The sequence below is a fragment of the Periplaneta americana genome, chromosome 13 (genome assembly GCF_040183065.1).
Source record: "Periplaneta americana isolate PAMFEO1 chromosome 13, P.americana_PAMFEO1_priV1, whole genome shotgun sequence".
NCBI lineage: Eukaryota > Metazoa > Arthropoda > Insecta > Blattodea > Blattidae > Periplaneta > Periplaneta americana.
Window position 1 is genome coordinate 42,946,708 of NC_091129.1, and position 16,717 is coordinate 42,963,424.

Below are 16,717 nucleotides of genomic sequence, written 5' to 3' on the forward strand. Positions count from 1 at the left end.
TATTAATGAATTATTTTGTATTACTGTCCTTGTATCATCTCCGTCACGATTATTCTATAATAATATTTATTATTATTATTATTATTATTATTATTATTATTATTATTACTATTATTTCTATCATCAACATTATTATTGATCTCTGTAAAATTTATATAGACTACTGGACTGTACCTGAGCACGAGCATATGCTCATTTCGGTTATCTATTCATACGTATTCATTTGAAATGTAAATTGTAAATAAATTTGAATTTGAATTTGATAGACATTTATCGGAGATTGAAGGCTCTTTATCGTGACCAATGTGTCGACATCAGTACTGTGCGACGTTGCCTACTCGTGCTCATAATGAATCTGGTGCAACTCTCAACTTGTGTAACAAAGGATGCTGTGGAATACTACATACTGGAACTGATGACGCTCATTGGAATCGTGTCAATGATCTCATTACAGCGAATCGTCGCTTAACGCAAGAACACCTGTCAATCACACTAATAGGCCTAACTATAGGCCTACTATGCTATACTAATCCCGCTTAAGGGATCGCTTGAGTAGGCCCATTGTGCTACCCAGGAAGGAATGATGTGCCTGCTCTAAGGCTCTCCTGCGCTACAAATTCCCCTGCGGGCCAATCTCGAACTTTTCTACAGCCTGCAGAATCTCTTTACCTTCCACGTAGGCATCACCGCGGTCCCGTAACTGACAGTGATAGTGGTGGAGATGCTGTGTTCAATTATGAAGATGTGAGTAGAAACATTGCAGTGAAAGACCTGGCCTTGGGCAGAAAACTAAATGAAAATCACATGAATTGCAACATACAGTACTTGAACCAAAATCCACATAAATTAGAATGACATAATATTCCGTTTTGTAATGAGTATTCACATTAATCTTAGTTGGTGTCTTCATCTTTATCTTTTGATGTGTTGCAATGTACAGTGAAGGTTTTCTAAACGTTTCAAAAGAGATTCTTCTCCTTTCCGCAAAACAATGTTTTTTATCGAGAAAAATCTTCTCTCAGCGTCACATGAAATAATTGGTGCAAATTTTAAATATTGCGCAATGTGATTCAATAAAGCTTGCCTCTTTGCGAACTTGTAAAATATTTCTAATACCATAGATTGGAGAACAACCGGAATCATTCTTAACAACGGTTATTAATTTATGCCGCACTTTTTCTCAAATTACTTCTGAAAAAGTTCTGTTAATATTTTGGCTGTTTCAGGAAATCTGACATTAGAATACTTATTGATTACAGATGATTTTATAACAGTTAGGTAAATACTATTTGTTGAGAGCTGTTCGATTAAGGAGATCTCATTTTGTGTGTTTTTCTTAATAAAGTTTCTGAATTGATTACTTTTAGCTTCAGAAAACGGAATATTAGCACATATCACAATTTGAAATTTACTGAAAAATTCAGTTTCTGTAGCTGAAAATAATTGTTACTCCCTTTGCTTGCTGAAAAATCAACATTTTTCATATGTTTTATAGAATTACAATGACGGTTTAGTTCTTGAGGGGTTTTAATCACTTAAATTTGATCTTACACAAGTTACGCAGTATATTTTTTCCCTTTATGGCAAAATGTTTACTTCCTTTATAAGCAGATTAATTTTTAAAATAGGTGATGTCGCTTGTTCGATCTTAATAAAACTAGATTACACATAAGATAGGTAACTTCACTCGGTAACTGTTCACTTAAGAAGACACTTCAGTATTATTATTGAAACGAGACTGTAAACTCGCTCCTCTCTCTGACGTCATGTATCCTATCTTGAGCGGTCTACTATATATTATAATAAAATATTCGCTGTTCTAATGTGTACTACATTGTCACGAAATAAACTGAACTACACTGAATGGAAGTCAGTTATATACTAATTCTCTAACCTTGACGTTTCTTCAGCCTGTGCAATCTGTCCGTACTACGCGACAAAAAACCTTCCCACGTTTGATTCATGGAAAATTTATACACTATCTCCTTGGCCATGGATGGGCAACTCGTGCTCCCAAAGTGCTAAAAAAACCTTGAAAGAGAGAAAGACAGACGGAGTCAGCCGCAGCAGATACAAGTTGTTTGTAGTTTCGCTGCAAAAGCAGTTCATTGCCGCTGTGCCCTCTGGCGGCTCATGCAGGAGGTCGTGATATCTGCTCCATGATTTGAATTTCAGAATGACGCATGGTACAATAATTATAGTAATTTTAGACAGACTGTACTAAACACACATAACAAAATTATATTATTTCCTAGCTTTGTAAATTACTTTAGTACTGGAAACACAACCTGAATACACCTTTTCAAGAGACAACAAACATAGATGCAACAGTTATTTATTATTACACTATTTGTTAATATTTATTGTTATATGTCTTATTTGAAACAGAATGCGAGAATTTACAAGTCTTTATACATTAAAGAGTATTTCTCTGTTCTCAGAAATGTAATAGTCTCTATTCGCAAACAATAACAAATTCAAGGAAGTATTTCTTAAATGTCACGGCAGATGAAATAAACTTACTTCTAAGCACTTTCTGTACATTGAGAGCTTCTACACTTCTTTCTTGTATTAATCTCTGACTCAAGCACATATATTAGGCCTATATATGGAAGCAAGGAGTATATTTGAAAATTCTGACGTGAACTGTTCGATTCCTGATTTCGCTGGAATCTGAGTGGCGTGCTGTTCTGTAGATTTATCAATTCAAACTATAAACTTTCAGGATCTTCTATCGGCTGTAGCCAAAAGAATATCAGAGAAATCTCGATTCCTTTTCAATTGCCACTGTTTCTCCAAACTTACCAGTGAATTCTGCTGTAGATCTTGAAGTAGGATCTTATAGTTGATAAGAACAGTTTCTTATCACTCTTCAAGATAGTTTATAGTCAAAGAAAGTGAAGTTGTCTATGTTCTACATAATACTGCCACACTTCAAATTTATCCATAAATGCTCTTAGTTAGTCGATCATATGTCGTGCAGTTCTGTAACTCGCACGAACAACGTGCTAACGATATTTGATATCAGTCTCACCTTGTTGAAATCCCATTTTTACCTTTAGCTATTCTAAAGCAGATCTAGACAGTACTTCTTTACTAAAACCTTCACTGTGTTTATTTGTAACATAAAATGTCATGCGTAAGAAAGTTAATAGAACATAATACAATCTTTATCTCCCTTCTTAATAAAAAATCTTTCTCTTTCGACTCATCACTAAAGGGAAATGATCTGGGGATTATATTGTTTTTCACTTAAAACGAGCCGCCACTTACTGCAGACGCGAGCAAACATGTTTACAGACAGTACAGTACAGAGTCTGTTCTACCTGCACTGAGGTTGTGTTCACACTTCGAGAGCACGAGTTGCCCACCCATGTCCTTGGCAGTCGCGTTTGATCCATAACAGTAAAATATCGACATCATTAGCCTACCTGAGCAAGAGCTTGTTTCCGGCGAACACTCTTTGCAATTATTGATCTTAAGATCGCACTATTAGAGATATTCGTTATGACTCTATTATAATGTAAAATATGGCGTCGGTTACTTAATCATAATTATTGTAGCAGTATAGTATCGTTACCTAAGCTCGCCCAGTGGTCGTAGTCCATTCTATTGCCTCTGTTATAGAACATGGTGTTGAGGGATCCTGTGCCTCCGAGAGCTTTCCCTCTTGGCCATGTGCAGGGTTGTCCACCACATACGTCTTCTTGAGGCTGTGTTTCATAATTCCAGTCCATTCGACTCTCGTAACCATAATCTCGAAACGAAGGGACGTCCATTTCCAAGGGTTCGTCTCCTCCAGCTTCAAGCAGCAAAACATTCCATTCTGGTATCTCAGACAACCTGCAAAATTTTCAGTGACATACATATGTTTATGTTGGTATAAATACTGTAGGTTGAATGTTGTCACCCGCAATAATACGAGAAGCATCAAAACTCACACCATTATTCGTAATTTTAGAAGGTTCAACATTATTCCTAATATTTTTTTGAAAGGAGAAGGGACCCGAAGGCTTACACAGCAACCTCAGGTTTATTGTGTTTACCACTACTATTCTGTGAAAGATTGGGTAGCAAAACGACCGCACTCTTGTACAAGTACAGCACGCCGTATCGTGAACTTAAACCGGGCTGTCGTATGGATGGTGATGATGTGTGAATTAATGATGAGGAAATGTGTCGAAGGTTACCTAGCATTCTTATTCAATTGATTGAGAGAAAACCACTGAAAAAGCCCCAACCGGGTAACTTGTCCCAAACAGGATTTGAACACAGGCCCGCTCGTTTCACAGTCAGACGTGTTCACCGTTACTCCAACTCGGTGGACTTACTAATACGTTTATTTCCACTTTCTTCTACACTTTTGAAAAAGGAACTGATATCTCACGAACTCGTTATCACATGAAGTGAATGAGTGAACTCTTTCTCTAAAAAATGTTTCCGTCTTGTCCCAGTTTTTTCTTACTCATAGTTTAGAAAGATAAATCGCATAACATTTCCTGTATATTGACACACAATGTTTACGTAAACGTTGATTTGTATATTTATTTGCAGTTAAACCTATTATTACTCAGCAGAATTTTATTTTGCTTTCTTCAAACCGAAAGTTAGAGAGAGACAGTAGACTAGTCTAGAACAGGCATTTCCAACTGCTGGCTCTATTACATCACATGTCTCTGCTCTCGTGCCCTTCGAAAGGGGAAACATAGGTGAAAGAGCAAAGTAAGAGGAGTGGCATTGGAAGGGATGTAGATGTTTAAATAGTAGCGGAGACACATTACTCTCCTTAACGTGCTCTAAAAGATCTGCTCCTAGAAGGGAAACGCGCTCTGACGTCACAGGTTGGTCAGTTGGAAATGACTAGTCTAGACCCTATATCATTTTGACCTGGCGGGCATTGCTTCCCAGTATCTCCGCCTATGACAGCAGATCTTAACATGCAGATGCATTTAATAGTATTTTTTGTGAATTACAACGGCTCTTAATGTGCCATGTGCAAATGTCTTCAGTACTAGTGTGTGTGAATGAAATCTACTGTACTTCATTGAAATGCCAACCAGAAAGTTAACATTAGAACAGATAATTTTTACGTATGACACTTAAGTGAAAACAAAGTCTTGTATTGAAGAGTGTAGGCAATTTGTAGAACAAATTCCTGACGTTTCAGATCCATATAGGGATGTAGAAGAAAAATTGTTTGAGATTTGCGGAAATTGGATCAACAAAATGATATAATTATTATGCTAAAAATATATATTCTAACGGAAAAAAACTTGGTGAAATTGGACAATCATTAAAGCGTTCTCGAAATAAATCTTGACGTCGTGTTTCACAGGAAGAAGGAGTTTCAAAAATATCTGGCCATAGAGCTACTAAATTACTAAAATTGAAATCTTCCATAGTGTTGTAGTCCACAATTACAATCGCATGACAAAGCACTTTATGCTGTGTGAATTCCTGTAACTGGGTTTACCAAAATATTGGTCATGAAATTTCTGCTTCGTATTTAATCATTTTATTCATTTGAGAGTTGGGTTACTATTCATGGTTCTATTTGCTCACAAAACTATAGACGCTGGAGCACAGAAAATGCACAATAATTGATTCAAGAATTTCCCCTTCATGCTGAAACAATTTGTGTGTGTGGAGTATTGTAATTATTACATACTTACTTACTGGCTTTTAAGGACCCCACAGGTTCATTGCCGCCCTCACATAAGCCCGCCAATGGTCCCTATCCTGAGCAAGATTAATCCAGTCTCTATCATCATATCCCACCTCCCTCAAATCCATTTTAATATTAACTTTCCATCTACATCTCGGCCTCCCCAAAGGTATTTTCCCCTCTGGCCTCCCAACTAACACTCTATATGCATTTCTGGATTCACCCATACGTGCTACATGCCCTGCCCATCTCATACGTCTGGATTTAATGTTCCTAATTATGTCAGGTGAAGAATACAATGCGTGCAGCTCTGTGTTGTGTAACTTTCTCCATTCTCCTGTAACTTCATCCCTCTTAACCCCAAATATTTTCCTAAGCACCTTATTCTCAAACACCCTTAACCTACGTTCCTCTCTCAAAGTGAGAGTCCAAGTTTCACAACCATAAAGAACAACCGGTAATATAACTGTTTTATAAATTCTAACTTTCAGATTTTTTGACAGCAGACTGGATGATTATTGCAATGTAAATATAGTAGAGTATATTTTATGAAAACTTAGAATTGGACAGAAATACTCGCACCATTTTTCAGTTGTTGACAAATGACGAAAGACAATACGTCGACCGGCAGCTATTGCAGCTTGAGTGGACCGGTTGGTACCTGACTTGGTTTCTCTCTACATCTCTCATCTTGCCAGTCGTAAAGAACAAAAGTGAAATTTCCTTTGTTGGAAAACGATACGAAGCTTCACGTGTAGTGGAACTGAAAGCATTTTCTGCACCCACACCACCTGCATCATCCTTAGATTTTCGTCATAAATTTTCAGATCCTGAAAACATTGCTTCATCACATTATGAAAAAAATATTTCAGAGACTACAGGTCGAATTTCTTTTTTATTTCATGGTTTTTCTTTCATTACGTACTTATTTACTCCTCGCCATGTTGAAATGTAGAGCACTTCAATATATAAGTAGAACAAACAATAATTTCTAATCTCAAAGTTAAGGCGACATAACAATTTGAACATTAGATCGTGTACAAGGACAAGATTATATAAGCATGTTTGAGGTTCGAAGACACTAAGCTTTCACTATAGTTGCTCGTGAAGTAAGCAAATACAATAATTAAGTAAATCCATGTGTAAGAATTAAACTTTCAAAGAATATTAAAAATATAATGTAAAGTAAATCCTATGTGCATTAATTTAAATGAAAATTAATTAAAATAGTTCATTTTAAAATAAAAAATATAAAGTAAAATAGACCCCATGTGAGTTGATATTTAGATGAAAATTAATTAGTTCAGTAACTAATTCAAAATATAAAATAAAATAGGCCCTATGTGAATTGAAGGGCTCAGAGCCAAAGGCGACCAACCCACAATTTTGTATTTTTCATTATTAAGCCTTTTTTCAAAACTATGCATTGTTGTTATAGATTCATGCTATTTTTTGTATTTATTCAATGTAGACCAATTAAAATAAATTGTGAAACCAATCATTTTTGTCAGGATTCACTTAATATCAACTCTTATTTACTCATTTTGTAATTGTGGGTTAGTCGCCTTTGGCTCTGAGCCCTTCAATTAATGTATCGATGAAAATTAATGTATTAAAAATGGGCTAAGTAAAGTAAATACTGTGCCAATTAATATTTTAATTAAAATTAATCAATAATTTAATTTAAAGGTAGATAGCAATTACAGCTAAAAAAATAATCTGCACGTGAGACTCCAACCTTAGAACTTCTGACTTAGAGACCAGCATTTTGACCACTAGGCTATCAGTGACAACAATGAATTAAACTGTGTATATAAAGTAGTCTAGCCTGCATAAATGTTTCAGTGAATGCACTTAGAATCCCCTGAATGCAAATATTTAAATCACATTCATTTCTTGGAATATTACGATAAGATATGTTGAATTACATTTATATTATAAACGTAAATTATATATTGTTGGCGTCTAATCATTGCATCTCGAATTTATGAGCTACTTTTTTCTTATTTATTTGTCAGCAAGAAAATGGTGCAATTTGTACACTCCATACCTACAATTATTTCTACAATTTGGAGCCGAACAACCGACCATTGCGTAAAATTAATAACGTAGTTTATTGTTTAAAACTAAACTGCATCCACATCAGATCTTTCCCTGTCCGTATTGTTATTTCCGCCACACAGACGTCATGTCATGTCACTCGTTTGGGAATCAACATGGCGGATTGTTCTGCTTGGGAAATATAGTGCTTTAGTGAAATGTATTCTTGCGTAACAGCACATCTAATTTCCATCTGTTCTTCATCATGTAGTGAAAAAGACTAACAGAAGCTGTGGGTTCGCAGAAAGAAATTCATTATGAGGACCTAAATTTTTAATGATCGATTAACGCTAAATTTAAAGTGAGCACGAATGTTCAACGTACACTAAAGTGTATAAACATGCTTACTTCAGGGAACTGGTAGCATTATGAGGCCTATATCTCGCCGGAGCGACGGTAGAAAAAGAGTCAATAATCTATTTATTTTTTTCATTATTGTATAGTGCTCTATGAAATATATAATATGTGTAACAGGACATTGATAGCAGTGCATTTGTCATTGAAAATGATTTTATATTCATATCTTCGTAACATTTCCACTATTAATTTAGATTACTCTACTTATTATAAATGTTATATCATAGAAAGAGCACTTCGTACATATTTTCATAATTACAATGGAACATTATCCAATAAATTAAAAAAAAAAAAAAAGGTGGCAAATTTTTCGACCACGCAATTATGCGAAAAAACCATTCCAAATTTTCGGCTGTCAAAACAAGAATACAGGAATCATACAGAATGTCCCATTTATCTTATGCACCTATTATAGCTTTTTTGTTTGGATAGGTATTGGAATTTTTGTTTTTGAGAGTTAAGTTAGAACGAAGGGCTAACATGAATATGGAGATTCGGTGCATGTAACTATATTATGGTACAAGATAAGTGACATAATCAATTTCTCAAATAGCACTACATACTTTAATCATGTTACATTGATTACACGTATTAAGAAGAGTTCAAAAATGTATCAAAATGTTACCTTCCTAATCAATAACAATAACAAAACGAAACAAAAACGTACTTCCAATATGATAATGCTATGCTTTGAGAGTCACTGAGGATGTTCCAAATGGTGACCATTCACATTAATGCGCATTCGAAGGCGTTCACCGAAAGACGGTATGGCGGCCACGCATTTTGCTGGCTGAATGAACACACAAGCCTGTCGAATGCGTTGCTGCATGTCGTCTGGTGTTGTTAGAATGTTCTAGTACACACTGTTTTTTACAGTTCCTCACAGGAAGAAGTCGAGTGGCGACAGGTCCGGAGAACGTGCAGGCCACTGTACGTGTAATGTGGGGTCGACAGTTGTGGTTTGTTTACATGTTAGAGGGCAAACACACAAACACACGACGTGTACGGACGTCAGTCGTCTTTCGTTTTGTATAAATTAATGCACAAGATGAATGGGGCGCCACAACAAACGACACTTTCTGATGGCTTTCATTTTCCATTTTGTTGTTATTGTTGGGAAAGTGAAATTGTGATACAATTTTTAACTCGTCTTAATCTGTGTAATCAATGTAACATGATTAAAGTATGAAGTGCTATTTGAAAAATTGATGACGTCGCGTGTATCTTGTACCATAATGTAGTTACATGCACCAAATCTCTACACTCATGTTAGCCTTCCGTTCTAACATAACTCTCAAAAACAAAAATTCCAATACCTGTCCAAACAAAAATGTTATAATAGGTGCACAAGATAGATGGGACAATTGTATACAGGTTCTATCTTAATTACACTTTTAGAAACAACATAGTATTCAAAATGTAAGAGGGTTATCGCTGAGTTGCAGCAGGCGCCTTATCATTCAGATATATAGTTGAAGGACGCGCATGATTAAGGCTTGGTTTTTACCAGAGGTAGAAAAAATATGAAATTTCATAGTCTAAAATCTAAACCATTACTGCTGGTCGTATGCGAAAGAAGATTTTCACAACTCACAATGTGTAGAATGCAATTAACACGAAACATTTTCACATTCTGTAATGTTTTGGTAAAACTTTCAGATTTGATAAAAATCTTAATACTATTATATTTTCATGTTTTGCCAGAATTTCCCCGTCCTTTACTATATTTGTAACTATCATTGAACTGGGCTTTCAGGTATTATGAGGAAACAATAGAGATGTTTTCCAGGAAACACTTCTAAAACTAAAGCCATCTACTACTACTCCTACTACTACTACTACTACTACTACTACTACTACTTACTGGTATTTAAGGAACCCGGAGGTTCATTGCCGCCCTCACATAAGCCCGCCATTGGTCCCTATCCTGAGCAAGATTAATCCATTCTCTTTCATCATATCCTACATCCCTCACATCCATTTTAATATCGTCCCATCTACGTCTCGGCTCCCTAAAGGATTTTTCCCTCCGGCCTCCAAACTAACACTCTATATGCATTTCTGGATTCGATCATACGTGCTACATGCCCTGCCATCTCAAACGTCTGGATTTAATGTTCCTAATTATGTCAGGTGAAGAATACAATGCGTGCAGTTCTGTGTTGTGTAACTTTCCCCATTCTCCTGTAGCTTCATCCCTCCTAGCCCCAAATATTTTCCTAAGCACCTTATTCTCAAACACCCTTAACCTATGTTCCTCTCTCAATGTGAGAATCCGAGTTTCACAACCATATAGAACAACCGGGAATATAACTGTTTTATAAATTCTAACTTTCAGATTTTTTTACAGCAGACTGGATGATAAAAGCTTCTCAACCGAATAATAACAGGCATTTCCCATATTAATTGTGTGTTTAATTTCGTCCCGAGTATCATTTATATTTGTTACTGTTGCTCCAAGATATTTGAACTTCTCCACCTCTTCAAAAGATAAATTTCCAATTTTTTTATTTCCATTTCGTGCAATATTCTCGTCACGAGACATAATCATATAATTTGTCTTTTCGGGATTTACTTCCAAACCTATCTCTTTACTTGCTTCAAGTAAAATTCCCGTGTTTTCCCTAATCGTTTGTGGATTTTCTCCTAACATATTCACGTCATCCGCATAGACAAGCAGCTGATGTAACCCGTTCAATTCTGAACCCTCTCTGTTATCCTGGACTTTCCTAATGGCATACTCTAGAGCAAAGTTAAAAAGTAAAGGTGATAGTGCATCTCCTTGCTTTAGCCCACAGTGAATTGGAAACGCATCTGACAGAAACTGACCTATACGGACTCTGCTGTACGTTTCACTGAGACACATTTTAATTAATCGAACTAGTTTCTTGGGAATACCAAATTCAATAAGAATATCATATAAAACTTCTATCTTAACCGAGTCGTATGCCTTTTTGAAATCTATTCTACCAAAATTCCAGGATTCCCAAAGATCGATTTAGAATCATTGCACTAGTAGCGTCAAACAATTCTAGAAGCCAGAACGATATAAGTGTTTGCTATTCCACCTTTCCTCATTCTTTTGAATCCCATGAAATTCTTTAGTGTTGTCATATTTACTTACTGTATATAGGGGAAGTCCGTGTAACTTGGACCAGTGTGTAACTTGATCCAATGATGCAATCACTATTTCCAGGATAGTTTGCAAGGTACTTTATACAGCGCTTTGAACCTTCTACATGGTAGGCAACTGTCCATAAATCTCATTATGCAGGGTTGGCTTGACGCGGTCATAACGGTGTCGAACATTCTGTCCCCAAATTCTTCAAATCTTTTCACAATAGTTTGACAGCGTGTTGTGCGAAGACGTTTAGAAATACAAGACTGCCTTATACATACGAAGAAATACCAGTGTTGGAGGTAAGTTGAGTGAAATTTATATCAATGTTTGTAAAGTAGTTTTTACATAAATAATTTTTAAGTGTTTCTTTTACAATGCGTGTAAATTGAACCATCACAAAGCGTGTAACTTGAGCCAATGCTAAAATGTACCTACCCTTATAATATAACAAATTTAGAAGATAAAATTGTCCATTATGTCTTCACTAGTGTGAATTTCCAAAAATCAGAGGTCAGTGGATGAAAATTTTGTAAGGATATATAATTAAAATATTATTTATATAATATTATATAAATAATAATATTATAAAACATTACTTTAGTTTATTTCAATATTTTATTTCTTAAATTCTGTAATAAGACTTCGTTTCATCTGGTGGGTCGACAATTACAACTTTTTAACAAATTCTGCTTTCGCCATTACTTTACAGATGACTACAAGACAGGCAAGAAAAGCGAAGGGAGTGTATGGGAAGTGGAAAGAAGAAAATCTGCAACTCGCTTTAGTTGCAATATCGGAAGGGGTTGGCGTCAATGAGACTGCACGAAGATATAATATACCTAGTGCCACACTTAAAAGATACAACAAATGGAAGGACGCTAAAATTAGACAGCCCGGTCACCCACTTGACTTGCCACAAGAGGTGGAAAATGATCTTGTGACATATCTTCTGCAGCTAGAAAAAATGTGCTATGGGTAAATACATTACAGCAAAATGTATATTAGGGCCTACTTTAGACCTACAACTTAATTCAATCAAACTTAATATAGGCCTAATACTTAATCTGCTTATTCTTTAATTTCAGATTGACACGAAGAAGTGTTATGAAATTAGCATATGAGATTGCAGAGAAGAATAAACTGGCCACTTGGTTCAACAGGGAAACGAAGTCTGCCGGCAAAGAATGGTTTTCCGGCTTTATGAAGCGCCATCCCGAACTTAGCCTTAGGCAGCCAGAAGCCACATCACTTGCCAGGGCTTCAGGATTCAACAGGGTTGTCGTCGGCAAGTTCTTTGACACATCGGAACACCTTGTCGACCAACACAAATTAACTGCTGCCAGAATATTCAACATGGACGAGACATCCCACAATGTCGTTCAACGCCAAGAGAAGACTTTGGCACAGAGGGGAAAACCTCAGGTTGGAGCCATTTCTTCTTGTGAGTGAGGTCAGAATGTGACAGGAGTGTATGCCATGAGTGCGAGTGGCTTCTTTGTACCTCCTATGCTGATTTACGCTAGGAAAAAAATGATGGAGTCTCTCACATTTGGAGCGCCTCCTAACACCATCTTCCGCTGTCAGGATAAGGGATGGATGGATTCTGACACATTCTGTGAATGGATTAGACACTTCATTAGAACTGTCAAACCCAGCCCTCAGGAGAAAGTCCTGTTGATTTTAGATGGTCACAGTAGCCATACGCAATCGCTGAAAGCGATTGAGATCTGCCGTCAGTACGGTGTGATTATGCTATCTCTACCGTCGCACTGCACGCACCGTCTCCAACCGCTGGATGTGTCGTTCTTCAAACCTCTGAACACATTCATGTCAGCTGCCATATCAACGAAGATGAGGGAACTTCCAGGACAGCGGCTGAATGTCCAGCACATTGCCTCACTGGTAGGAGTGACATTCCCCAGAGCAGCAAATATGCAGATTGCAAAGAATGGCTTTAGGCACACTGGTCTTTGGCCTGTCGACCGAAATGTGTTTTCAGAGGCTGATTTCGCGCCTTTTTTGGTGACCGATCGGCCTTTGAATGGTAAGCCATCAGCATCAGCATCTCGGCCAGCAGAAGAAGTGGAAGGAGCAACAACAGCAGCATCAGCAGAGAAAAAGATGGGAGACAATGTGGAGCTACTTTCTGGTCTCACAGAATATGTATCACTGAAGGAAATAAGCCCTTTGCCTTCGTCTTCCAAATCTGGACAGAGAAAATCCGGAACGAGATACAATGCATCTGGCGTGGTGCTGACGGCTACGCCACACAAGAATGCTCTGCAGCAACAATCAGATGGGAAGGCCGCAAAGAAGAGAAAATTATTTGATTTGAAAGTTAAGGTGACATCCAAAACACGCTGTGTTATTTGTGGTGAAAGTGAGAACAAAGACTGGATTCAGTGCAATCGGTGTGGAAAATGGGCCCACGAAGAATGTGCAACAATTACAGATGAACTATTTTATTACTGTTGTATGTGAAATAATTGCTTGACACAAATTTTTGTTTGAATAAACAACATTATAGGAGTTAAATGTGTTTAATATGCCTGGTCCAAGTTACACGATCCTCTGGTTCATATTACACGACCCTGGCTCAAGTTACACGACTTCGAAATTTTGATTAAATTTTATTTTTGAAGTATTAGAATTAAAATTAGTGAAGTCATATTTTATTTAGGGATTTATTATGGCAATCTACCATCATAAAAAATTCAGGGACATTTTTCTCAATATGATAAGTGAGTTACGGCCATTCAAACTTAGGTGGTCCAATATACACGGTCTTCCCCTAGATGTAAATTAATGTTTTAAACAGATTTCAATTATCAAATTTGCTGCCCACTTTATTTCTCCTCTTTTTGTAACTTCATAGGTAGAAAACATTATTAATTGTCATGAGGTGTAATCTTTTGCCAGAAAATGTGGAAAAGTTACTTTTGTTGTGTTGTAAACAGTGTTCAGTCCTGCTAATGTAAGAACTATTTTTTCGTTCTCTCCAGTGTACGAAATCGAACTACCTGCCTCTTGCATTACGATAAGGGCTTATACTCAAAAACGGTTAATTACGTAATTTTTTTTTGTATTTTATTTGTTTAATACAGAAAAAATTGTTAATTTCTAGAGGCTCATTTCGTAAATAATGATGTAAACCTTCTACAAATGGTTTAGCAACGAAGATATTTTAACATTGAAGTATTTATTTCATAATTTGTCAAAATTACTCTCGTATTTCGCACAATTTTCTTCGTATTCTGCGGGTCTGTAGCGATTAACCCAATCGCCTTATTTGACGAGCTTGTATCGCTCGAGATTTACCACACCGAAATATCATAGTAAGACATCTTCATCAGTAAGTACATACTTTTTGCATAGTCTCTGATAAATTCTGTATCAAAATATTGTGTAGTAACATTTTATCAATTCCTTTACAGCACACTGCACATTTATTCCCAAATTTGATATTTAAATCTGTGCACAAGGTTTTTAAATAATTTAATTACGAGTCCATTTGCTTAAGCATTATGCGTATTAATTGGGTAAAATATCTCAAGTTTTAGTTCCTGCCCCTTACAGGTATTAAATTTTTCTACACTTATTTTTCGTCGATCAGTTTGAACATACACTGTCTCTAGGCATTCAGTAGAGTGAGAGAAGACAGAAGTGGAGCAAGAAACACTTCACATAAAAATCCTATTATAAATCATGCACTTAAAATTGTACTCATTGGCAGGAAAAAGAGTAAAGAGGAGAACAACAAAAAGAAGAAAAATAGGTCCTAACAAGTGCAACATAAACATGTTATAATGTCCTGAACAACGCTACGATAATCGCTCACCTGTTCGCCAGCACGCAGCCGGCTGTTCCGGCGCCAATGATGATGAAGTCGTAGTCACCGTCTGCACTGAGCTCCAGCGGCGAGGTGACGTCGGAGACCTCTTGGTTGCCGAGGTACAAGCCCACCAGACTCATCAGACTGTACAATGCATTCGCCGCACCACACGTTGTCATGACTAGCTTTTGTTCGTCTGAAATTCAATCAAAGAGTAGATACTGAGACTTGTATCTTATAAAGCAATCATTTTATATAAATATTTGTCGGATTAATTATTATTACTGACGCCAGTTTTCCTGGCGTGTGTCCTTGAGTACAATACACAGTCTGCGAGCATCTGTTGATAGTATAGCTGAGAATGGTACAACCTCCTATACACGTCACGTCAGCAATCTGCCAACCACAACCCAGACTGCGGAAAATGTAAGACACTCGCACTTAACGTTCCCTACGCTAGCTTTCCTGCGGTGTGTCTTTGAGTACGGTGTCCAGTCAGTGAGCTTCTGTTGAGTGAAAAAAAAAAAAAAATGAAGCGAAAAAAACGTGAGGTGGCTTCTGTTGTGGGATTTTCTAGGGTAGTCGACAAGAAATTGGTACATGCATAGCCTCCATAGTCCAAAAGAATTCCGTTTCCCATCTCTCTGTTTACAAATTGAGCTCGTAACCTACTCCTTAAAAATATTGTGTTGTCATGTGTAGAACCCTGCCAACGGGCTACAACATTCCAGAATTCCAATGATGGTGTAGGCTACATATTACCTGTACATTCAAAAGAAAAGAAACCTTTTCTATTTCGATAAATTTCGACATAATTTCAACCAGGTGATTAGATGGGGATGTGAGCAGTCTATACAACCAATTACTCTTGGAAATCCTGACATGGCTGAAAATTCTCTCTCGATTTCAAATCGTTCCCTGTCTGATGTTGGGGGCTTTATGAAATCCTGCGATAACAAAGCAATTTCACACGTAACATTCCTAACTATCGACAAATAGTTAATTTGTGGACCCCAACAAGATCATCCAAGACTGCCTGAAAAATTCCAAAAGCATAAAATCTCAGCGTTATTAGAACTTCGTTCATAGGAGAAAGTGGAAGGTTTCGATTTGTCTGTGTGCATATATGTGTTTCAATTTTTGATAGTAACAAAACACACGAATCCTTACTTAACCTATATCTTTGCTCAAATTCTGTCATTATACATAAAAACAATTTACGTTTATCACGGAAATGCCTTCTTCTTAATAATATTTCTTCATTCTAAAATTGTTTCATCAGAAGAATATTGTTACGCTATAACTATTTACTATATAAATTACAATAAATGTACTATAAAGAGAACAACATAAATACTTGATCAATGATCAGTCACTTAGCCAGCAAAAATCTGTTGATCAAATCTGATGGAAGACTGATCTCCGATCAAATACTGATTGTTCTTTCTGCAACAGAAATAGACCTGATGGCCAATAAAACCCTTCTTGATCGCCAATCATATTTGATCTGTGTTTCTGCAACCGGGCCTAATGGAACTATTATAAAGTTTGTCAGTGTGTTATATCTTTGGTTCTGATTTATATCGTGATTAGAAAGTTCGCTTACAAGGCCAGAAAATCGTAGGTCAGATATCTTTGAACA

The 16,717-nt window shown here is 36.6% G+C and overlaps 2 protein-coding genes across 2 annotated transcripts in view; one reads left to right on the plus strand and one right to left on the minus strand.

The window, feature by feature from the left end:
* LOC138711826 (glucose dehydrogenase [FAD, quinone]-like) overlaps positions 1–16,717 on the minus strand; it is a 44,157-nt gene that overhangs the window by 6,493 nt on the left and 20,947 nt on the right. The window contains exons 2-3 of the mRNA XM_069843086.1: positions 15,082–15,271; positions 3,581–3,843 (exon numbers count right to left, since the gene is read on the minus strand). Coding sequence (XP_069699187.1) covers positions 3,581–3,843; positions 15,082–15,271 — 453 coding nt within the window. The remainder of the gene's footprint in view (positions 1–3,580; positions 3,844–15,081; positions 15,272–16,717) is intronic.
* On the plus strand, positions 11,304–13,181 carry LOC138711558 (uncharacterized). The gene is made up of 2 exons (XM_069842729.1): positions 11,304–12,218; positions 12,329–13,181. The coding sequence occupies exons 1-2, from the start codon at positions 11,953–11,955 to the stop codon at positions 12,690–12,692; spliced, it is 630 nt and encodes a 209-aa protein (XP_069698830.1). The 5' UTR covers positions 11,304–11,952; the 3' UTR covers positions 12,693–13,181.

Coding starts and splice junctions, on each gene's coding strand:
- LOC138711558 (XM_069842729.1), top strand. CDS start 11,953: ATGACTACAAGACAGGCAAGAAAAGCGAAGGGAGTGTATGGGAAGTGG. Junction 12,219..12,328: donor CTAGAAAAAATGTGCTATGG/GTAAATACATTA, acceptor CTTTAATTTCAG/ATTGACACGAAGAAGTGTTA.